This window comes from Medicago sativa, chromosome 5 (genome assembly GCF_051527215.1).
Source record: "Medicago sativa cultivar Bolivia chromosome 5, Bolivia_mono, whole genome shotgun sequence".
Taxonomy (NCBI): Eukaryota; Viridiplantae; Streptophyta; class Magnoliopsida; order Fabales; family Fabaceae; genus Medicago; species Medicago sativa.
The window spans coordinates 54,725,822-54,750,868 of NC_140753.1; the positions used below are offsets into that span (position 1 = coordinate 54,725,822).

At 35.0% G+C, this 25,047-nt stretch overlaps 1 protein-coding gene, 2 long non-coding RNA genes and 1 pseudogene across 7 annotated transcripts; 1 reads left to right on the forward strand and 3 right to left on the reverse strand.

The window, feature by feature from the left end:
* Nucleotides 1-71: 71 nt before the first annotated feature.
* Nucleotides 72-24,780, reverse strand: LOC146923126 (F-box/kelch-repeat protein At3g06240-like; annotated as a pseudogene).
* Nucleotides 520-4,014, reverse strand: LOC146923127 (uncharacterized). The gene is made up of 5 exons (XR_015010888.1): nucleotides 3,782-4,014; nucleotides 3,593-3,705; nucleotides 3,210-3,276; nucleotides 1,002-2,196; nucleotides 520-903 (listed from the first exon to the last, which is right to left on the reverse strand). It is a non-coding gene; the product is annotated as an uncharacterized LOC146923127 (long non-coding RNA).
* Nucleotides 8,425-11,167, reverse strand: LOC146923128 (70 kDa peptidyl-prolyl isomerase-like). Of its 4 annotated transcripts, none has more exons than XM_085715847.1 (5): nucleotides 10,180-11,167; nucleotides 9,987-10,073; nucleotides 9,792-9,847; nucleotides 9,614-9,657; nucleotides 8,425-9,489 (listed from the first exon to the last, which is right to left on the reverse strand). In XM_085715847.1, exons 1-4 carry the CDS (start codon nucleotides 10,286-10,288, stop codon nucleotides 9,637-9,639), a joined length of 273 nt encoding a protein of 90 aa, XP_085571973.1. In that variant the 5' UTR covers nucleotides 10,289-11,167; the 3' UTR covers nucleotides 8,425-9,489; nucleotides 9,614-9,636. The 4 variants fall into 4 exon arrangements, 2 of the variants coding, with proteins under 2 accessions (XP_085571973.1, XP_085571972.1); XM_085715846.1 differs by having other exon boundaries at nucleotides 10,174-11,167; XR_015012726.1 differs by lacking the exon at nucleotides 9,792-9,847.
* On the forward strand, nucleotides 12,963-23,573 carry LOC146923129 (uncharacterized). 2 transcript variants are annotated; one of them, XR_015012728.1, is made up of 3 exons: nucleotides 12,963-14,340; nucleotides 22,691-22,791; nucleotides 23,187-23,573. It is a non-coding gene; the product is annotated as an uncharacterized LOC146923129 (long non-coding RNA). The 2 variants fall into 2 exon arrangements; XR_015012727.1 differs by lacking the exon at nucleotides 12,963-14,340 and having other exon boundaries at nucleotides 22,203-22,791.
* Nucleotides 24,781-25,047: the final 267 nt, after the last annotated feature.

The following is a 25,047-nucleotide window of genomic DNA, read 5'->3' on the forward strand; positions in this document are numbered from 1 at the left end:
ATGGATTCCAAAATAACTTGCATGAATTTGAATAAATTCAAACAAGTAAATCATTGTAAAGAAACTTACTTTCAACAAATCGAAGCCAAACTTTCAACATAATCCTTGGAAAATCACCACATCATTGCACTACCAATAGCTCCCTTTACTCGATTTGTTTTCAAATTATAAAGAATTGCTTCGTGTCCTGCATAGCTTGCGAATACCAATGTTTCACCATTCTCAGAAAGACAAAATGGGAGATAATATTTTGAGTAACCAAACCTATCTACTTGTAGATTTTGAAAACTAATTTTAAAAAATTGAGTCCAAGATTGTTCAATTCCAAATTCCATCATTTGCCATATAACGAAATGAGTTTTCTTAAGATAGTGAGAAAAACAAAGGCGATCCATCAAAGTAGCAATGGTTGGTTCAATATTTGGTGGCACTAAATTACCTGCTCCGGGAGGGGGTAGCAATCTCCTGTACTAGACCATCGACCCGTGCTAACGCACGGGTCAGACAAAAGAACAAATATAGCGCAAATATGAAAGTAAATACTTTACTTGAATCGAAAAAATAGTATAATTCAATTCATAAAATAAATTGCCACAAACGTTTTTAATGTACCATATTAAACAATTTCCATGACATCGACCCTGTTAAGGTAACATAACATATATATTTAATGGCTTAGTCTATTGAAGAAAAGAAAATCCAACGCCTGTCGACATAAAAATAGTACCGATATGCAATAACAACAATACTATAAACAAAGTGCTACACATTACGGAAAACATCTTTGTAGACCACATTTGATGTCACATCAGTATCTTGGCCGTCCTCATCACATGATCGAAAGTACCAATCAACACCAATTTCGACCTCACATACAGTGGCAAGTACCGAACCTTGACAAACCTGTAAAAAAATTCATCGCCTTTTGCATAAAAATCTTAAACATAAATATTGACTTGAATCCAAAACGATATTTAAAAATTTCAAAAATAGACAGCTACCTGAGTTGACTCAATCATACTTTCGATTGTCATTCTCTTGGTGTTGAGCAACTCAACTGATAGAGATGCAGAGTTGTTTGTTGAAATTTGTCTAACACTTTGGGTCAACTGGAGTGATGCATTTTTCATACTGATAAAAGTATACCATGTCATTAAAAGCGCATTGAAACTCAAGTAGCTAAGTTGTAGAAAAAATTCATAAGTCACTAAGTTGTAGGAAGAAAAAAAAAGTACTAACACATAAGTTTCAAGAGAAAAGATTTGTGGTTTATTATAATGAGCGAATTGGTCATGAAAACTATTCAGGCGTGGCGTATATAACCTTAAAAGCAACATGGACACCATAGGACTTAAACAAACAAAAATAGCAGCAAATCAGAACTTTCTGCTGCACCAAAAGCCCACCAAAAGTGTAAAATTAGCAGCATAGCATAGCATAACATGTTACTGCAACAAAACCAGAAAATAACTCTACAAAATAATCTAAAGGTCTGCTCGTGACTAAAGGACGAAACACCAATATGTACAAACAACTGAAAACGCACAAACCTACTCCTACCAGCATTCTTGGTTATCCGAAACAGATGACATGAAGCAATAAGCGGAAAACCTTCTGCAAACGGATCAACAACAGCCTGCAGAAACCAACCAAAGGTTAATTCATAAACCACACTACTTGTCATCCTGTCACCGAAGATCCTTCCTTTGCTAGACAATATGCCTCTTGGTTTGCTTCCCTATTCAACATCTTTCATAACCAACATCAGATCTTATAAGTTGTTAGATTATAATCTCAGTTCCCACGGACTCTCACGAAATTCAAGCAATATCAAAACAGGGATGCATGATTTGGCCATTTATTTAAACCATAAAATAATAAATTAGCACTGGATAGATTACATATAAAAGACGCCGGGTTGAAGCACATATATATAGAAAAAAATTCATGAACAACTAATTGACCATCTCAATTTGCATGGGTCTATTTAACAACACAATTGCATTGAGACATTAGTTTAGACAACAACACATCTTGGACATTAGCTTCATGGTGTTAATATACTTTTCTTTGTTACTGAAATCATGTAGATCCAATCAAGTATATCACTTTAAACTTCAAAAGGTGAGCTCAAGTGTCTGCAATCATGTAAATTAGCACTGCAATTAAGTATATCATGTAGATCCAATCAAGTATCTGCAAGATAATATCAAAGAATGTTATAATGCTGAGCTCATGCAGTATATCACAACCAATATAAATTCACACAATTTAAGGTATCACAACCAATTTCATTTTAAAATAAGTTTAGCAGAGTTAAAACACAATAAAAAAACAAAAGCATCAACATTTGTTGTACACTCTAAAATGAAGGCAATAAGGAAACATGTTGCCATTAACTCATGAAGCTTTCACACTGGACAAAATACAAAAAGCAATTAATTTTAATATGGTGAGAAAAGAGCCTTCACACTTTTCCCATGTGAATAGGCCAAAGACACCAAACCTGCATTATCAAATCACCATGATGTATTAGATCAAGTTTAAATTAATTGGTTTATTTCATACTCTAGAATTTAATCTAGAAGGACATGTTTAAAGTGAGATATTATATCACTCACGTGTAGCTGGCTTGTGCAAATGAATGAAAACAAATTTAGAATTATGCAGCACATGAAGCATCAGAAAATTTGATTAGAGGACAAAATATTGGTGTGTTTGAAAAGAAAAAATAGCCAAATTATCAAAAATAGATAGAAAGAGATAAGAATACACACCTATTATAGAATCTCCCATGTAAGTCACCAAAACTATCAAAATTTAAGAAAGAGATAAGAATAGACACATTTGACAGAAACTCTAAAATGTATAGGTTCAAATTTAAAATCTTTCATTACATTTTGTAAAACTCATCACAACATTTATAGGTAGCTTAATCAAGATTATAAGGCTGAAAGAGCACAATATTGTAAGTTATGTTACATCATAAATTGTATTTTTTAGCTTAATCAAGATTGCAATGCATAACTTTAAACCTAAACCATGGAAGATAAATGATGAAACATTTCCAAAACTCAGTTGAGTGTGGCAGAGAATCAACCATCAGGCAAATATGTGTTGAAAGTTCAATGAAGCATTATAACAAACAGGTGGGGGAGGGAAAACTGCAAAAGTAAGAGAAAAAACAAATTCAGCCAAAATTGGTCTACCTTTGTTAGTTATGTCTTCGACTTCTTGTGATTGGTTGGTTCCTGTTCTCAGGAATATTTGCCAAAGCTGAAACAAAAACCAAAACAGCAACCATAAGTAACAAAAACAAAGTAAAATGCAATGTAAAACATTATGACCAAGCACAAAAACAGGACTCATCTCATAACTATAGCTCATAACTTTTCTATACAACACTTTGATGACTAATCTAGAAAGTGGGTAGGTTAAAACTTTCACAAATGAATAGAAAAACCAATAATATTGAGTTGAAAAAGTTCCGATACATAAAGGATTGATCATATTCTACACTCACAACATTGAAATCTAATCTAATCATATTAAAATTAGGTCAAAACAATCAAAATTAAAAAAAAAACTCAACCTCTTCATCATCAGGGTTGCAGATAGTTTCATCAACTTCCCGCTTATTTTCAATTGTCGTTTATGTATCGATTCAGGCTTGCAAATAGTCTTCAGCACCTTCTTATTCGAAAGCTGCAACAACACAGAAATCAAAAATCAAAACCAAACAATCAAAACAACAACAACGATTCAATGATAGAGAGCAAACCTTTCATCGTTCTGGATTTTCTCTTGGAAGAATTATCTTCGCCGCCGGAATCGTTGTTGCGCTTCCTGTTCCCACCGAAATTCAATCAGAAAGTTTGGGAAGGTTGTCGGTGGGATCGTAAATCAATTAGAAGGTTTGAAAGAGAAAGGGTGAAGTGGTGGAGATCGGAACAGAGGAATTGGAGGAGGCGATGGATTTTTTGAGAAGTTGAGGAAATTTAATTGTTTGGGAATCTAAAATGGAATCTAAAAAGGGAGTCGAGAGAAAAAGGGAGTGATTTTGCTTGCAGTTCGTGAACCAAGAGAAAAGGAAGAAATAAATATGAAAGTAAACAGTTTTTGAGTAAAATTAAGGTGAAGTAAAATATCTTATCAGTACCTAATGGAATATCATGATAGGGGACATAATTTGCACAATATACACTCAAGTTAGAGATTATGTACACCCAGCTTTGCTTATTTTATTGAAACAATGATCCTAACGTGACAAAGATATCTAATGGATAGATATAGAAGGCTTATATAAATATCATCATCCAAATTTAGCCATAAACAGTCATTAAGAAGAGAAGATTAACTTAATCCATACCTATACTATCTAAAAGATATCAAAATAAAATCTGTTTGGATAGTTTAAGAATAGCTGATGACTTACAGTGAATAGTGATTGATGCGAGGTATATAAATTAGTGCATGAAAGGAAATAATGCAGAGTGGATGGCAACTTAAATAGGATTCTAAAGGTTTGTCTATACCTAATAGTCTTAAGCAGCTGCCATCACAATTGTAGTGAACATGTAAATATGCAAAGACAGTGATGAAGTATTTAATGGCTCCATTATGGAATAAACAGGAAAAGTGCAATTTTTGCCTGACATCTAAATTGTGAATCATATTAAAGCTCTTCAAACAAATGAAATATAACTACTAAGAGAGTGTTTGTAAAAAAAAACTACTAAGAGAGTGACTACTTAGTTTGATAGAGTGACCAAGGTATTGCATCACCAATAAAGATGTTCATACTTTCAGATTCAAAGATAACTACAAACATGTCACAATGACAATGGCACAATGACCATATGACAAATAACTTATATATTAGACACGTACTAAACACTGCTTAAATATAACAAAGAAACAATGAACATAGTCTCCACATAATACTTGCACGACAAAGATACTAACTAAACACAGGAGAAACCAACATACTCGACACAACGACGACCAAACACTCCATAGACAACATCATTAAGCGACTGTAGCACATCAGGTACTTTCCCTCTTGGTAGGGCACCTCATAAAGTAATGGTTAACTTGATAGACAAATTTCTCGTTGACACCACTACTCACCGATACATAAAATATAACCGTAAGTTCAAATTGCAAATATATTTGACTACAAAATTCCACCTGTTCTAAAAGCCTCAGAACATCATTGACTATAACCACACTATGTTCAATTACCATTCTTACTCATTACATGAAGCTAAATCATACTATAACAACTTTTGCACCCCTGATTCTAGTAAGAGACCTGCTGAACAAAAATGTAATTACCTGATTAGAAGACAAATCAAAATTGAAAGAACGTTGAACAAACGTCGGAGGTTTACAATCTCGCAAAGGAAAATTATGTACATGAAGGAACGACGATTTAAAATTGGAATAGATTCGGAGGTTTAAAATTGTAATCCCATTTTGCCACATCACTGTTAACCCTAATTTATTCGGAGGTTTAAAATTGAAGGAACGGCGGAAAAAATGTAATTACCTTCATTTCAAAACCCTCGATTTGTAATCGTACGCGCGTTCTCCCCTTTTGCTCCAACCACCAGTATTGTCGTCTTGACCTTTGTCGTCGCCGCCGATGGATGGAGGAGAAGGTTGGCGGTGGTGATGATGATAAGAGGAAGAAGAAGAAAGGCGTGTTGTTTTGCTTTGGGAAAGAGGAAACGCGTGTGTTGTGTTTTTCAGTCTTTTGCATAAGAGGAAAACTTAGGGGTAATACAGTAAAAGGCAGCATAGGTTTTAGGTTAAAATTAGGGCTAACATTAGCTTACTGGTTAACTTTTATATCTACTAGACTTTCGACCCGTGCTACCGCACGGGTCATACAAAAGAAAAATTATAGCGCAAATGTGAAAGGGATCATTTTACTTGAAACCAAAAAATAGTATAATTCAATTCATAAAATAAATCGTCAGAAACCTTTGTAATGCACCATATTAAACAATTTCCACGACATCAACCCTGTTACGGTAACATGACATAGTTTATTGAAAAAAGAAAATCCAACGTCTGTCGACATAAAAATAGTACCAAAATGCAATAAAAACATGACTACAAAACCAAGTGCTACACATTACGGAAAACTTCTTTGTAGACCACATTTGATGTCACATTAGTATCTTGACCGTCCTCGTCATTGATCAACATCTTTAAACCATCCCTCGAAGTAACCCTCGATACTGCGACGTACAATTGTCCATGTGAAAAAACAGGAGACGGTAGATAGACACCAACATTTTTCAAAGACAGACCCTGACTCTTGTTAATAGTCATTGCAAATGAGACGGACAACGGAAACTGCCTTCGTTTAAACTTGAACGGAATTCTAGTATCAGACGGTTCTAGCGATAACCTTGGAATAAACACCTTTTCACCTATATTAGACCCAGATATTATCTCTGCCTCAAGCACAAATTTACCCATCTTTGTAATAATCAATCTTGTACCGTTACATAAGCCCAAATTTTGATCTATGGTCCTCAATAACATCACAGGTACTCCTACTTTCAATCGAATCCTATGGTTTGGCAATCCGGAGGCAACAATGGTGTTGAGAAATTCAGGCGTGTGGATGTCGTCTAGTGCGTCACCGCCTAGGTTTTTATGATAAGGTGTATCATAACTCAAATAAATTTTCTCCTCACCAGGAATCAAGTCTAACACATAATCATTAACCTGATCAACAATTGTATTCTTTGGTGCCAATATTGCTCTACTTTGAAAATATTCTGATTTACCAATGTTTCCTAACAAATTTGGGTAAGTGCTTTCAACAATAGATGCAATAGGATTACCTGAACTTGGAATAAGCAAGTCGCACGGGATTTCCGACTAAAACATGCACGAATAAATTATATTGTAATAAAAAAATGTCGTGAAATAAGTCATATGATAAAAATGTATTTTAGGGATCATATGATAAAAATGTATTAGATTAGTCTTATCATCTTGACATAAACCTCATGTCAAATTTTTATCAAATTAGTCAACCTTCATCGACATGACTTAGTTAGTATATCCCGTTAAAATTTTTCATTTAAATTACAAATCATTAATTCTTATTTGACAACTTTTTATTGGAGTCCAATAGCAAACAAAACATAAGCACGGTGATAGAAAGAAATTATCTTGAAAAAAGATTGATACCATGATAAGAAAAAGCATGAACAACTTAAATTGCATTGTATTAATAAGAAAATAGTTAACAATTTAAATCCATTGCTACAAAATTTGTTACGATAGAAGCTGACATAGTGAGGAAGAATAGAAGACCAAATATATATATGTGTTACTCAAACATAAAAGAACTATCAGAAGGTATAGGGGTTCTGAAGAATTGAAACATGGTAGAGGAATAAAAAGTAGTGATGCATTAAAATTAGCAATGACAAACTCAGATCAAGTATACACCTTTTTTTAGTCTTGACTGCACATTATCTTCTTGTTATATCAAGCATTTCGTTGCGCTACACCAAGGCAGTAAGATAAAAGCATCGGCCAACATGGCACAGCACCATCATTTGTTTTAAAAACTCATGTCACCAACTCAATTAATTTAGTTTTCAAATCAAAAACAAAAATGCTCTGAAATTGCTACACAAAGCCTCTATGCAAGAAGTTTCAAACATTGTAGTTTTGTTTCATCGTAAGACACCGGCTAAAAATCATCGTATATCATATGGTGTCAAATAATATATGCATACAATCTTTGTGGGATAACCTTGGGGTTTATTATAGCATAAATTTCCATATATATATGATATATCGTTATTATGCTTTTTGTAAATGGATTTAAGATTTTTGTTTTCTTTCAAAATGATCGATCAATTAAGAATTTTGTTACCAAGGTAAACATAAAAAAAAGTTGTGGTCAACAATCAATCCTCCTGTATTTGGCATATCACTAAACAATTACATTTAGCACACATCATGTTCAGATTTTCTCTTCTTAATAGTACATGACTTTTAATTACTCTAAACAATTTTTTTTTTTGGTTACAACTCTAAACAATTACATTCAGCTCACATCATGTTCACATTTCTTTTAATAAAAGATGAATTTTAATTGGTTTTCAAATCAACTTCAACACACCGCTCCATCTAACTTTAGACACCAAAAAACATAAAGATACTAAAGCAAATCAACCTTCTTATGCAAGAAGACACACCAAGGCCACCTCCCTCCACATAATCAATGCAAGCGGCAGACATGAATCAAAAGAAACCATGCTTAAATCAAATGAGAAAAGTTGTTTCACATCAATACATATATTATAATATTTACATGAATCCAAAAATTAAAACACTACCGGCGAAACCTGCTATTGCCACTGTTAGCAAAACCAATTCCAAGCCTTACAAACAGACCATGCTTAAATCAACAAAGATGAGAAATCTTGCTTCACACTCCTACGTTATATTCTAGAATTTACATTACAACGATAGCAACACAAAACCAGCTGAACCTGCTATGGCCAATGACTGAAATATGCTACCACAATATCTTCCCAAAAAGCTATGAGCTTAGTTTACTTATGTCAACAATATGCAATTCAAACAAATTGATATCCATTTCACCAAAAAACACTATAAAATTAGTTTTACATTTAAGTGTCCAAAACTTAATTGATCACTTATAAAAATTACAATCAACAAATAGTTCCAAACTTTTACTCACAAAATAAGCATACTCTTGACAGCAGCAAATAAATTCCTTCAATTGCCATTTACTATGCGTTGATTTTCTTCCATGACATGCTACTCGCAACAACTAATCCACTAAGGTACAAAACTGACTTTGGTAAGGACTACTTGTAGTTTTGAGACTACATAACATTAATATACACATTATAAAGAGACAAAAGGAAACACAGTAGTTATGCAGGAGCACTAAAAGAAACAAAAGGAGATAAGAACCAAGAGAGCATAAGAAACCATTCCAAAGAAAACAAACCAAAGCTAACTACACTGAGGAGCCATAATAGGGATCCTATCTCATTTACTGATAACTACAAAAGGAATCAATTCTTTCAGTTTCATCATATAGACAAATCCTGCTTCTTGTTGTTTGAAATCAATCAGAAATAGAACAAAAAACACAGTATTTATGCAGGAGCACTAAAAGAAACAAAAGGAGATAAGAACCAAGAGAGCATAAGAAACCATTCCAAAGAAAACAAACCAAAGCTAACTACACTGAGGAGCCAAACTATTTTTAAAAAAACATCAGAAGACCAATACAAACATCGAGTTAAAGAAGACTATAAAAATCTATTAGCCAATTAAAACAACCATATGTAGACACTGTCATAGGGCAACAACTCCTATGAATTCTCTAGTACCCACTTGCCTGATAATAGTACGATGTGGGATGTTTTGTGCCTGCCATGCTTTTAATTTCATTTGACTCTCAAAATCTAGCTGCAAATCATCAAAAGTTTTTAGTTACATCAATCCACAATATCAAAAGTAAGCAGCAAATAATCTTTTATTTTCTTCACAAATGGCTTAGAAATCACTTCTACATGCTCAAATAATAACTCACCTTTAATTTCCTCATAATAGGGATCATATCTCATTTGCTGATAACTACAAAAGGAATCAATTTTTTCAGTTTCGTCATATAGACAATTCCTGCTTTTTATTGTTTGAAATCGATCAGAAATAGAACCAACAATATGTTATTGATGACAAAAAAATGTTGCCTGACTTTTAAAATTTACCTCTTCAAGAATAATAATAGATAGGCAGATGGAAGGTGATAAGGACTTATAGTAACCTGATATGATAAGCACTTTTCAATAAGTGCTTAACTAAATTACAATTGCATATCCAAACATAACCTAAATCAAACATAGAAATTAACGGATCCAATTAAAATAACAAAAATCAAAACACCGTCGTTCCAATGCACTAACCTTGTCCAAGAGTGAAATTGAAAGTAGTTCCCCTATCTCTGCTAGAATCAAACTTCATACCATCAAGCAACGTTCCAGTATAATGAACTACACAGAAAAAAAAATCAGTAAAAGTTTAATTCAATTCAATTCAATTAAATCAACGAAGAAAGAACATAGGTATCGCCAACATCATGAGCATCCCAACCTTCACCTTCTTTGAGAAGCTTCTTCTTCAAACCTTGCTTTCCGATTTCCTTTTTTTCACCGACCTTGAGAATTGGATTATCGCCGGCACCGGCGAAGTCGAAGTCGTCTTTCATGGAATCAACCGCAGGAATATCGAAATTTTACTGTATAAACCGCAACAAAAAAATTTAAACCGCAACAAAAAAATAATTACACATGTGTTGAAGTGTTTACCAGTTAGGCAGTGATAGGAGAGGAGAGTTTCTTCCAGCCATAGGTCAAGAATAGGAGAAAGGATTTTTGGGTTGGAAACAAAACAGGAGTAATACGTATAAAGTGTGAGCAACAAAATAGTGGTTCATTTTTTTTTCCTTCTAAAAAGTGAATTATAGAGGCGTTTTAAAAAACAGAACAATAGGTTGCCAACACAGTGTTTAAGATATAAATCAAAGAAATATCATGCAATAAACTTCAAAATCATCTTTAAGCTAAAAATCGAATCAGAAAAGTAAAGGGGGTACTGGTACCTTTCTTTCCAGACTTCACTGGAGAAACAACAACAGGAGCAGCATCAACCTACAAACAAATCAAAAGCAAACAAAAAATCAGCAAATTACAACAAACAACAACAAAACCTTAAATTAATAATAGATTGATGAAAAAAGCATGCTTTGGTAGCGGATTTCTTGCTTGATTTAGGCATAATGAACAGAAAGGAAGAATGAGAAATTGGGGGATGCGGCGGAAGCTATTCAAAACCCTGCGGCTGAGAGAGAATTAGGGTTCTGGAAATAGCAGAGAGAGAGAGTGAGGAATTGTGAGAAGAGACAAATAGTAGTAATAGGAGTAATACGATTTTTAAATTTATCTCTTAATTAAATAGGTTAGGGTAAAACAGGAATTTTAGTCATTAGGGTTTAGGTTTAATTAGGGCTAAAATAATTAATTTTTTGGTTAGGGTAAATTAGTAATTATAAGCATTAGGGCAACGGTGAAATTAGGGCAACAATGACTGCTTGGGACAACTTTTATATATAGAATATTTTTAAATTTATCTCTTAATTAAATAGGTTAGGGTAAAACAGGAATTTTAGTCATTAGGGTTTAGGTTTAATTAGGGCTAAAATAATTAATTTTTTGGTTAGGGTAAATTAGTAATTATAAGCATTAGGGCAACGGTGAAATTAGGGCAACAATGACTGCTTGGGACAACTTTTATATATAGAATAGATTAAATAGGTTAGGGTAAAACAGGAATTTTAGTCATTAGGGTTTAGGTTTAATTAGGGCTAAAATAATTAATTTTTTGGTTAGGGTAAATTAGTAATTATAAGCATTAGGGCAACGGTGAAATTAGGGCAACAATGACTGCTTGGGACAACTTTTATATATAGAATAGATCTATATCTATATATAAAAGTTGTCCCAAGCAAATTTTGAAGCCCTAATTTTTCCAAAACCCTAATGGCTACAATTTACTGTTTTAACCCTATTGTTGAAATTTTAACCTCGACCCTAAAATTTTCTCTCTCTCTCTCTGAGAACTGTATCTTCTTCATCCTCTTCCCATTTTCAAATTTTTCCTCCACAAATCCAAACACTCACTCTCTCCCTACTCACTACAAAGTGCATCACGTGAAAATTGAGATGGCATGCGGTGAATATAGACTTCGATCGGTAGCGAAAGAAAACGTGAATCTGGCGGCGGCGGAAGAGGAAAACCGAAACAGACATGGCGGCGGAAGAAAAAAGCGAAAATATCTTCATCTTAATCGATCAGACATGGCAGTGAAGTTAGGGCATACACTTATTGATTAGACACGGTGGTTCTAGACATGGCGGTGTCGTTGCTCCGATAGCAGTTCTGCCAAAAGCGGCGGCAATTTGGTAAGGAAACTCTTTTTTCTTCCTTTTCTTTCCTGATTTGTGTATGATTATTGAGTATTGTATTGTAATTCTTCAATTTATTGTATTGTAATTCTTCAATTTAGTTTATGTGATACTGCAACATAACAGTGAGAGGAGATCGCGATGGATTGCGGTGGTACAGAGAGGGAATCGCGGTGTGGAGTTAACGGAGGGAGATAGGTTCTAGCTTGGCCATCCAACAATTTCTCAGCCTCATTAACACATGGTAATCAATCTTTACATGTTTGATTCATTCTGCTTCAATCATTTGATCTTTCTTTATTATCCCTTTTCATTACTTCAGTGGATTGATTCATTCTGGAAGCTTCGATTTATCATTATTTATTTTTTCTTAAACGAAAATTGGACATTGATGAGAAAAGCTATCTGAGTATGTTGTCGAAGTATGTAGATGAGAACATAAAATTGCTGAGAAGTTATAGGATTTTATCTTCCATGCTGGACACTGTTTCTGCTACCAAAAGGTTTTGTGATGGTCCTAAGAATTATTCGTATTCATATGATAGAGTCTTAATTTTGTTTTATAAGGTTTCAATTTCTTCCACTAAGTTCAAACCATGGTGTGAATTTGAAAAACCTAAACATTTTAATATTTTATTTCTTTTTGTATTTTTTTTGTTGCTTTGTTTTTTTGGCTTATATTGTGATTTGAGTGTTTTGGTTGCAGAGTGCTCAAATTTTGAGTTTTTATAAAGAGGATAGCCTCTGTTTGTAGAATTAAGACTTTGAGATCACTCGGACGTAATACCTTTGAAAATGCTGAGGATTGATGATGATGATGATGATGATGAAACACATCTTGGTGATGGTAATCACATTCCTTTCTTCCCTGTGAGTAGAGATTCTTCAAATTCATATGCGTTGATAATGATTAATTGTTTGGTACTAATTATTTTTCATTTAGGAATTTGGAATCATGCCTCACACAACCTCTAATATGTCCTTAGTATGTTTATTGTTGTTTCTCCTTTATTATATGTGAATCTATATGATTTAGCAAAGCAATAGCACACCTAGGTTAAAGAGGGATAGCACGCCTACATTGAATGCTTAGAGAAAGCTCATTTGTATACTTTCCCAACTAACTCATTTAATTATTAGAGAAAGCTCATGCTATTTAAATGAGCAAAGCTTGACTTATGTTACTTTGGGTGAATGTGTTTCATACTAACATACATACCTTCTGTTTTGAAACAAATGATCAAGCCTTTCTCTCACGATCATTATGTCGAGTTTGGAAAACTTTGTTATGTTTGCAAAAGACCAAGATTCTCTTGATGCCCTTATCAACTTGAAAGGTTGTTTATTGTCAGATTCTGTTTTGTTTCCATATTCCTATCAAAGCTGCAGCAGTTTTCATACTTCTGTTATTATAGACTACTTTTTTGCGTAAACTTACTTTTCTATCCCGTTGTTATAACATTACCAGTTCAGATCTGTGCAAGACCGTACGAAATGATTTGATGAAACTGACACATACCACTGGAATTCGACATAGGCATTGCAAGTATATTTTAAGCATCAAATCTGATCTTTGTGTTAAATATAGTTGAAACATTATGAATTTTATGAGTTATTCATATATGTTAATAAGACTGGACATCAATAGGTTGCTTAAAGCCATCGAGAAATTTATCAGGATTAGGTTAAGACTACTGTTTCTTCTAAAAAGAGAGAGAAACAAATTGTAGCATCTGGTATCTTGGAAAATGATTTGCTGGTTGTATCGTTTTAAGGCTATATTCACTTCTTCTTTTACATGTTTGATTGAATGCATCATTGGATTTTGATTTTACTTTTACAACTTATTTCTTTTTGGGTTACAAAAAGAATTCTTTTGTTCAATGAATTCTTTTCTTTTATTTAGGTTCTGAATTCAACTTTCAGCACTACTGTTCGATAGATTGAGAAGAGATAAAATATGGACCTTGAAATTATTTTCTTTATCTGGGTAACTTTTTTTAGATATACCATGTTCTGGATTTTTCCTTTGAAAGAATTGATATGGATCTAAGCAGAGTTTATTGGATGCAGATTCTTCCTACAATGTTTTGTGTTTTATTGTTTCTCTGAAGTCAACAGGGAGAAGTAGCTTTGTAGAATTGATGCAATAACTGATACTTTTTAGCAGAAACTGTCGTAGAGATGCTGGCTGTTGAGTATCTGCATTTGAGTTTATTTTTCTTATGCTCCATCGCTAGCAGAGGCAAAGGAAAAAGAATTGGCAGATGAGTTTTACCTAAAATACTACTCCATAGTAATGTTTTGTTTGCCATAAAGTTGCTTATGCACTATGTATTTTTAACTTATACTTTGGGTGTTGGTTTTTACTTAAATGTTGCTTAAGGTGCACATGTAGTCTGTAGCTTTATTAGAACCCAACAACTTTGAGATAAAGTTTTCATTACATTTCAAGTTACATGCGATTATTTTTTATAGAAAATAATCTGCTTGCAGCCTACTGTAACACCCCGTTTTCCCAACATAAAAATTTCATTTAAAAATCAGAGTAATTTGATCACAACGGAATGTCACATACTTCATCTAAATCATAAAACGGATAATAATAGTTATCCTTCAAATTCAACATCAAGAAAATCTTAAAATTGTTGCAGCGGAAAATAGTTCAACATCTAAAAGTCTTGGCACGCAGGCCTTATTAGAAAATCTCATAAATTAGTTCATAAAAGTGACACGTAAGGAATAGAAGTAAAAGCAAGCCCCATCCCATTACGTATCAGAGCACCTAGACACCAACTGAGAGTCCAATCATGAACGCCTCTAATCTTTATTACCTGCACATTACCCACGGTCGAGGCAACATATACGCAGAAGGGGTGAGATTTCATAATCAATACATTAAGCATATAATCCAATAAAATGCATTTAACAACTTAAACATTAATAACATATCAACAATTAACAATTAGCATATTTTTCATTACATAACAAATACAATCATCAAATACCATTACTAATTTTCATCGCAAATCATAATCAACTCAACACTCAACTTGACGACACAACTCATCCTTGACCATGCAACTCTATCAACTCAACAACAACTTGACAACACAACTCATCTAGACCATGCAACTCTATCAACTCAACAACAGCTTGACAACTTAAACATCATGAACTTCTTGATATGCAAATGCATGTGGTACCAATCAACAACAAATGAGCATAATAGGCTCTTCAACGTGTGAGCACAAAGGCTGCCGGGCCTAAAGCCCCCAACTTTAATGAGCACAAAGGCTGCCGGGCCTAAAGCCCCCAACTTTAATGAGCACAAAGGCTGCCGGGCCTAAAGCCCCCAACTTTAATGAGCACAAAGGCTGCCGGGCCTAAAGCCCCCAACTTTAATGAGCACAAAGGCTGCCGGGCCTAAAGCCCCCAACTTTAATGAGTATGCAATGCACTCGACTTCCAACAACTTAGACAACGACGTGTACAACTCATACGACTCATATTCATGGACAACTTCTTAAATTCCAACAACATAGACCGACTCATGCAACCTCAAGACACTAACAGTCGACAACAGAAAACAGCAGCAACATACAACAATTAACAACGCTGGAATGTGTTAACGTTCACATAAAGAATTAATTACATCAACATAAATAGCACAAAACATCATTATAGTATTCATGTAGTAACACTTCTAATTTCAGTCACCATAACAGACTTCTGGAGCTTATGAAAGTATCCTAAACAGCTCTCTAACTTACTTCTAAGGTCATCTCAAGACTACTCGTGCGAAAGGATCGCATCGGGATAATTTTGGGCAACTAACAGCCTAACTCGCAGTGGCGAGTAACTTTGCTCGCAATGGCGAGCAAGCATGCATTCTGGGTTCCTAAGGTCCTGCTCGCAATGGCGAGCTATCTTGCTCGCAATGGCGAGTGTTTGGTTACTCGCAGTTGCGAGTTGTTTTGCTCGCAATGGCGAGCGATGGCTCCTAGCTCGTAATTGCGAGTGTTCTTGCTCGCAGTTGCGAGCGATGAATGTCAGTACGGCCAGAAACCTAAAAATCTCAACTTTTCACCTATTCTCATGTTTCTTTCATCCAATTAACATCTAACTATCATCTTAGGCAATATCTAAGGTCTGTACACTAATTTTGCATCATTCTAACATCTTTTCATGAATCAATCATCAAATTCGGTCTTAAACCTAATTCCCAATTCTCACCAATACTTAATCTAATCATGCTAAATTCATCCTATAGAATCATACTCTTAATAATATTGAAAATTAGTCTCACCCTTACCTGATAATAGCAGAAATCGATAGCCTCCCTTTGTTCTTCTCTCTTTCTGACTTTTCTCCCTTTTTCTCCAAAAACGTACGTATTCTGTTTTCTAACTTCTGTTGTCTATTTATCTCTCCTAATTACTCTTCTCACTACTAATTGCTCATTCTCACAGCACAGCCCAATTTTAATATTTTTATTTTATTTCTAATATCTTATTTTATTTAATAATAAAATAAGTCACACCAACATAACAACTTCACAACATCATATACTCCACATAATTTATTCATAAATCGTATAACTTACTCAAATCATAAATCATATAAATTACTCAAATCATAAATCATATAAGCATATATTTATAAATGTATTCTAAACTTCATCAAATTAATTAAATAGTTAAGACGGGCGTTACAACTCTCCCCAACTTATAGAATTTTCGTCCTCGAAAATTTACCTCAAGAAAACAACTCTGGATAAGACTCCATCATCTTACTCTCTAGCTCCCATGTCAGGCTTTCACCAGTCGTTCCACTCCAAACAACTCTCACTAGAGGAATCTCCTTGCCTCTCAACGTCTTCATCTTGCGATCATCAATCCTCAAGGGTAAGGTCTCTACCGTAAGGTTGTCTCTAACTTGCACATCATCACTCTGAATCACATGGGACGGGTCTGGAACATACTTCCTCAATTGCGACACATGAAACACATCATGCAAATTTGATAAATGCGGTGGTAAGCCAACTCTGTATGCCACCGTGCCAATTCTCTCTGATATCTGATAAGGACCAATAAACTTTGGAGTCAACTTCCTTGACTTCAATGCACGGCCAACCCCGGTCGTTGGAGTAACTCTCAAGAACACATGGTCTCCCTCTTGAAACTCAAGGTCTTTCTTACGCTTATCATGGTAACTCTTCTGTCGACTCTGCGACGCTTTCATCTTCTCTTGAATCATTTTCACCTCTTCAGTAGTCTGTTGAACAATTTCTGGTCCTAGAACCACACTTTCACCTGTCTCAAACCAACATAACGGAGTCCTACACCTCCGACCATACAAAGCCTCGAAAGGTGCCATCCCAATACTGGAATGATAGCTGTTGTTATAAGTGAACTCTATCAACGGAATATGACTATCCCAAGTTCCACCTTGCTCAAGCACATATACTCTCAACAAATCCTCAAGTGACTGAATCGTTCTTTCCGACTGACCATCTGTCTGAGGATGATAAGCCGAACTCAATCTCAACTTAGAACCTAAAGCCTCTTGCAAACTCTTCCAAAATCTAGAAGTAAATCGTGGGTCTCTATCTGATACAATGCTCGAAGGAACACCATGCAGCTTCACAATGTCTCGAATATAAATCTCTGCCAACTGAGCCACAGGAAAACTAATATTAATCGGAAGGAAATGTGCCGACTTCGTCAATCTGTCAACAATCACCCAAATAACGTCATTTCCCTTAGGAGTATTCGGCAAACTTGTCACAAAATCCATGGATATACTATCCCATTTCCATTCTGGTACATCTAACGGTGTCATCAACCCAGCAGGTTTCTGATGCTCTACCTTCGACTTCTGACAAATCAAGCAAGAGTACACAAATTGTGCCACATCACGTTTCAATCCTGACCACCAAAACAGCTTCTTTAAATCATGATACATCTTTGTAGCTCCCGGATGAATGCTCAAGCTACTCCTATGACTCTCTTCCAGAATCATCCTTTTTATCTCATCATTGTCTGGAATACAAATCCTACCTCGGAACCTCAACACACCTTGATCATCGACTTTAAAGTCACTATCTTCAGTTTGTTTACTAGCAACCAACAAGTCCACAAACTTAACATCAGCTTTCTGCGCATCCCTAATATCTTTTAAGAAATCATTATCAATTTTCAGCATTCCTAACTTAACGCTCCGAGACGACATTTCACAAACTAAGCTCATATCTCTAAACTGTTCAAGTAGTTCAAATTCCTTCACCATCATAGCAGACATATGTAAACTCTTCCTACTTAAGGCATCCGCAACAACATTAGCTTTACCCGGATGGTAATTCAAACTAAAGTCATAATCCTTCAACAATTCGAGCCACCGCCGCTGTCGCATATTCAATTCTTTCTGATCAAACAAATACTTCAAGCTCTTGTGATCACTAAACACCTCAAATCTCGAACCATACAAGTAATGTCTCCAAATCTTAAGGACAAATACGACTGCAGCTAACTCAAGGTCATGAGTAGGATAGTTTCGTTCATGGGTTCTCAACTGTCTTGATGCATAAGCAACAACTTTACCATCTTGCATAAGTACACCGCCTAAGCCCAATTTGGACGCATCACAATACACTGCAAAAGGTTCATCAGGTTTTGGCAAAATCAAAACTGGAGCCGTCGTCAAACGCTTCTTCAATTCATTAAAACTGTTCTCACAATGAACATCCCACACAAAGGCTTTACCTTTACACGTCAACTGTGTTAACGGAAGTGCCAACTTAGAAAATCCTTCTATAAATCTTCGATAGTATCCTGCCAAACCCAAAAAGCTTCTAATCTCTGTAACTGACCTAGAAGTCTCCCATTGTGATACTGCTTCAACTTTAGATGGATCAACTGCAATACCACTACTAGAAATAACATGGCCCAGAAAACTTACCTCGTTCAACCAGAATTCACACTTAGACAATTTAGCATACAACTTCTTCTCTTTCAGCACTTGCAAAACGATTTTCAAATGTTCCGCATGTTCTTCTTCTGTCTTAGAGTAAATCAAAATATCATCGATAAACACAACCACAAAGCGATCCAAAAATGCATGGAAAATGCGATTCATATACTCCATAAACACGCCAGGCGCATTACTAACGCCAAAAGGCATCACCTTATATTCATAATGTCCATATCGCGTCCTAGAAGCCGTCTTCTGCATATCTTCATCCTTTACTTTAATCTGGTGATAACCCGACCTCAAATCAATTTTGCTGAACCCACGTGCACCCACTAACTGGTCCATTAAATCATCAATTCTAGGAAGTGGATACCTATTCTTTATCGTTACTTTATTCAGCTGTCGATAATCAATACACAACCTCATACTTCCATCTTTCTTCTTAACCAACAATATCGGCGCTCCCCAAGGTGAAACACTCGGTCTTATAAACTTCTTATCTAGCAAATCTTCCAACTGTTTCTTCAACTCAGCCAACTCAGAAGCTGACATACGGTAAGGTGTCATAGACACAGACTTCGTTCCCGGAACAAGATCAATAGAAAATTCAACTTCTCTCTCCGGTGGTACATCAGGAATCTCATCAGGGAAAACTTCAGGAAAATCACACACCACTTGTAACTTATCAATCACTGCTTGAATCTCCAAAGATAAGGAGGCCATCAAAGAAAACATTAAGATTCCATCGCGTTCTAACTGCTTCAGCTGCTTGGTAGATAAAAATTCTGCTCCACTCTCTTCTTCAGCAGAAGAGAAATGCACCGACTTACTAAAACAATTAATATGAACATGGTTGTACTCCAACCAGTTCATACTAAGGGTTACACAACAAACAACAAACAGGACCACTAGGACAATACAAAATTGTCACACAACACTATTAGGCTCGACACGACTTTACTAATTGGCCGGACGGACCGACCTGCTCTGATACCAATTGTAACACCCCGTTTTCCCAACATAAAAATTTCATTTAAAAATCAGAGTAATTTGATCACAACGGAATGTCACATACTTCATCTAAATCATAAAACGGATAATAATAGTTATCCTTCAAATTCAACATCAAGAAAATCTTAAAATTGTTGCAGCGGAAAATAGTTCAACATCTAAAAGTCTTGGCACGCAGGCCTTATTAGAAAATCTCATAAATTAGTTCATAAAAGAGACACGTAAGGAATAGAAGTAAAAGCAAGCCCCATCCCGTTACGTATCAGAGCACCTAGACACCAACTGAGAGTCCAATCATGAACGCCTCTAATCTTTATTACCTGCACATTACCCACGGTCGAGGCAACATATACGCAGAAGGGGTGAGATTTCATAATCAATACATTAAGCATATAATCCAATAAAATGCATTTAACAACTTAAACATTAATAACATATCAACAATTAACAATTAGCATATTTTTCATTACATAACAAATACAATCATCAAATACCATTACTAATTTTCATCGCAAATCATAATCAACTCAACACTCAACTTGACGACACAACTCATCCTTGACCATGCAACTCTATCAACTCAACAACAACTTGACAACACAACTCATCTAGACCATGCAACTCTATCAACTCAACAACAGCTTGACAACTTAAACATCATGAACTTCTTGATATGCAAATGCATGTGGTACCAATCAACAACAAATGAGCATAATAGGCTCCTCAACGTGTGAGCACAAAGGCTGCCGGGCCTAAAGCCCCCAACTTTAATGAGCACAAAGGCTGCCGGGCCTAAAGCCCCCAACTTTAATGAGCACAAAGGCTGCCGGGCCTAAAGCCCCCAACTTTAATGAGCACAAAGGCTGCCGGGCCTAAAGCCCCCAACTTTAATGAGTATGCAATGCACTCGACTTCCAACAACTTAGACAACGACGTGTACAACTCATACGACTCATATTCATGGACAACTTCTTAAATTCCAACAACATAGACCGACTCATGCAACCTCAAGACACTAACAGTCGACAACAGAAAACAGCAGCAACATACAACAATTAACAACGCTGGAATGTGTTAACGTTCACATAAAGAATTAATTACATCAACATAAATAGCACAAAACATCATTATAGTATTCATGTAGTAACACTTCTAATTTCAGTCACCATAACAGACTTCTGGAGCTTATGAAAGTATCCTAAACAGCTCTCTAACTTACTTCTAAGGTCATCTCAAGACTACTCGTGCGAAAGGATCGCATCGGGATAATTTTGGGCAACTAACAGCCTAACTCGCAGTGGCGAGTAACTTTGCTCGCAATGGCGAGCAAGCATGCATTCTGGGTTCCTAAGGTCCTGCTCGCAATGGCGAGCTATCTTGCTCGCAATGGCGAGTGTTTGGTTACTCGCAGTTGCGAGTTGTTTTGCTCGCAATGGCGAGCGATGGCTCCTAGCTCGCAATTGCGAGTGTTCTTGCTCGCAGTTGCGAGCGATGAATGTCAGTACGGCCAGAAACCTAAAAATCTCAACTTTTCACCTATTCTCATGTTTCTTTCATCCAATTAACATCTAACTATCATCTTAGGCAATATCTAAGGTCTGTACACTAATTTTGCATCATTCTAACATCTTTTCATGAATCAATCATCAAATTCGGTCTTAAACCTAATTCCCAATTCTCACCAATACTTAATCTAATCATGCTAAATTCATCCTATAGAATCATACTCTTAATAATATTGAAAATTAGTCTCACCCTTACCTGATAATAGCAGAAATCGATAGCCTCCCTTTGTTCTTCTCTCTTTCTGACTTTTCTCCCTTTTTCTCCAAAAACGTACGTATTCTGTTTTCTAACTTCTGTTGTCTATTTATCTCTCCTAATTACTCTTCTCACTACTAATTGCTCATTCTCACAGCACAGCCCAATTTTAATATTTTTATTTTATTTCTAATATCTTATTTTATTTAATAATAAAATAAGTCACACCAACATAACAACTTCACAACATCATATACTCCACATAATTTATTCATAAATCGTATAACTTACTCAAATCATAAATCATATAAATTACTCAAATCATAAATCATATAAGCATATATTTATAAATGTATTCTAAACTTCATCAAATTAATTAAATAGTTAAGACGGGCGTTACACCTACCACATACAACTCTTTAGAAAATAATTTGTTGTTATTAGAGATTAAGAGTTAAGGTAAAAATAAGATGGTTCCTCTTAATAATTAATTTGATTCCCACTGATCAAAAAGGATGGTTTTATAATATCTATAAATTTGATATCCAGTGACATGTAAGTACCTAAAATCATAGTACTATTATAATTGCTTTGATTTTTTAAAGAAATTTTGCCTCCTATTATAATATAACCTTGGGAGTGAATTTTTCTATACGGAACCAGTGAGTGGCTAAATAACAAGAATTGTGCAATTATGATATAACCTTGCTCATCCATTATTTTTTATGATGGTTGTTTAATTATATTATTTTGCTAATATTCGACAACTTTCTAAAAAGTTTTGATTAAGAATTTGTTTTTCTTTATTACAGCTTCTCTTATTCTTTTAGTGCTTCTTCGTTTTTACCTTTTCTATTTCAGAGGAAATAGAAACCTAATAGTCTCATTTTGCTTTATTTCAGGCTGCATAAGTCAATGACAACATGTTTCAGCCCCATCTGTTAAAGAGGTCTCTGTTCAGCCCCAATTTGAATATATCCTTGCATTAACGAGTGTACATCAGGTAATATACACGTTGGTGATATTCACTGTGATTTCAACATGAAAATGGTGTATGTGCACAAGTACGTTAAATGAATATTCCTCATTATTTTAAGACAGAAAACACAAATGTTTGGGTTTAACTCTAAAATCTAATATTCAAGGGTGTGGCTGTTATTAGTTATTACTGAGTATGACATTTTTTTGGTTGAGAAATGTGTATTTAACCACTCAATGTACGATTCTTGAATTATGGATGAGATTGTTCATTGAATTTGTCTAATTTTTCCATTCTTTTCATCCTTAAGTACTAATCTCTACTGCACGTATTATTTTGATATCAAATACGTTGAGGTAGCTACTGGGTTTTTGTTTTGGAATGCTGATGAATTTCACACTTTTCTGTTTCGGCTGCAGGTATCTTTGAGTTTTTTGGGTGTTGGCTGGCTTTCATGTTGTTTTATGCATGTTGTGCACTACAGGTTTTCCGGCAGTCTGTGCAGCTACCATTTTGATTTGCATGGTTGTAGTTCATGTTCTCTTCATCAATTATTGATGAGGCTGCTTTATGGTCCTGCTGCATATTTGTTTGGCATTGGTTTTTTAGTTGACAATATGGTGTTGTTTTTAGGTGTTAGCATGTTTTGGTTTTTGAATTCAAATGATGTTGGATGTGATTTTGTAGTTTTCTGGTAGTTATCATGTGAGTCTGTATTTTTTGTACCTATCAACTATATATGGGTTTGTAACTTTTGCCAATTCTAGGCTCACTGATTTGACAGTGCACAACATTTTTGCAGTCTATTCTTTTTTGTTTGTAAAATAAACTTATTCAAGTTGCTTCAAGTTGAGCCCTAAAGCTTATAGTCAATAAAAGTCCACTTGGCCTAGATTACTCACTCAAAATATAAAATAAAATCTTCATCAGTTAGGATTTGAGATTTCAAACTTGATTTTGAATTATTCGCCCACTTAGACAAGCAGGTGATTTGAAATGCATTTAGTATCACATTGCTTCTCTCATGTCTACTCTAAGTTAGTTCTGCCATTCCGTGACAGATTTTTTTCTTGATGAAAACATGTACACCTTAGACCAATTAATATATATATATATATATATTAGTATTTGGTCAATTAATTGGCAACTTTATCATCTTACCAGTTTGACAGATACGTTGGGTTTATCCTTTATATTCCAAGTATGTATTAATTAGCAGCTTTCTAATCTAAAGCATGTTAAGACCTACACTCATGTAATCCCTTATATTCCAAGTATGTACTAACTTTCAGACTCATATACGCTCATTTCAAACAATACATACTGATAGGGAAAAGCTTATTTATACTAAACAAATTAACTTACATATGTACAACATGAGTTCTTTTAACATACCTTATACCTTATGATATATCACACCTATATTTTTTAATAAAAAGTGCAAGTAATGTTTTGAACTACATATGGCCCGTGCGGCAGCACGGGTGAAAAGTCTAGTATAGATAGATTTTTCAGTACCAAGATCAAGCGAGATAGTCACAAATTTCTCAACACTAACATCCTTCGGATAAAAGGAAATCCAGTTAACAGTGCCACTCAAATGCACTCCTTGGTTGACATAACTACAACCAAGGTTATAAGGAGTAAAACTTGCAATTTTTCTCCAAATATTATCACCAAAACGGAAAACTTTCACCTCACTAGAACACAAAACCACCGCATTATAAGTTCTAGATGAAACGCAAAACTGCGCTTGGATGGTCTGCAAGGTCCGTGACAAGTTCCTAATTTTTTGGATATTATCCTTGTGGCTGGGTTCCAGATACGGAACCAGAAGATTGTTTCATCCTGATTATGATTACTTGTATCAAAATAACCAAGCAAACAAAGCAATCCATTGCATGAACCAACAACTCTGCTCCAATCCCTATACTCCAATCTGTAGTAAGAGTTGCTGGTGGTGGTTACTGACGAGTTCTCCATTAAATGACTCAAAGGAAATGTCACTGGCATTGCAACATGTTTGATGTTTATTTTCTATCAAAATTGATCCAAATTACTGCTGCGATGAGTTCATAAGGGAGGTATATGCACGACATTAGAGTGTGGACAGAGTTGGGCGAGTTGAGTTAAGGGGATTCCCCCAAACGTTGTGGAAGGTGAAGACTGATAAACCCTAATACGACAGTATAGGGACAAAAACTAATTTTTGTAGTGTTTGTTTAAGATTTTTTTTAAAAATCCATTTGGTTTTAAAAAATCATTTTTAGCCTCAAAATG

Excerpts from the sequence above, each read along its gene's own strand:
- LOC146923128 (XM_085715846.1), bottom strand. The coding sequence starts at position 10,288 with ATGAAAGACGACTTCGACTTCGCCGGTGCCGGCGATAATCCAATTCTC. Across the intron at positions 10,074-10,173 it reads GCTTCTCAAAGAAGGTGAAG|TTCATTATACTGGAACGTTG; the intron begins GTTGGGATGCTC and ends TTTTCTGTGTAG. Across the intron at positions 9,848-9,986 it reads CAATTTCACTCTTGGACAAG|GTTACTATAAGTCCTTATCA; the intron begins GTTAGTGCATTG and ends TTATCATATCAG.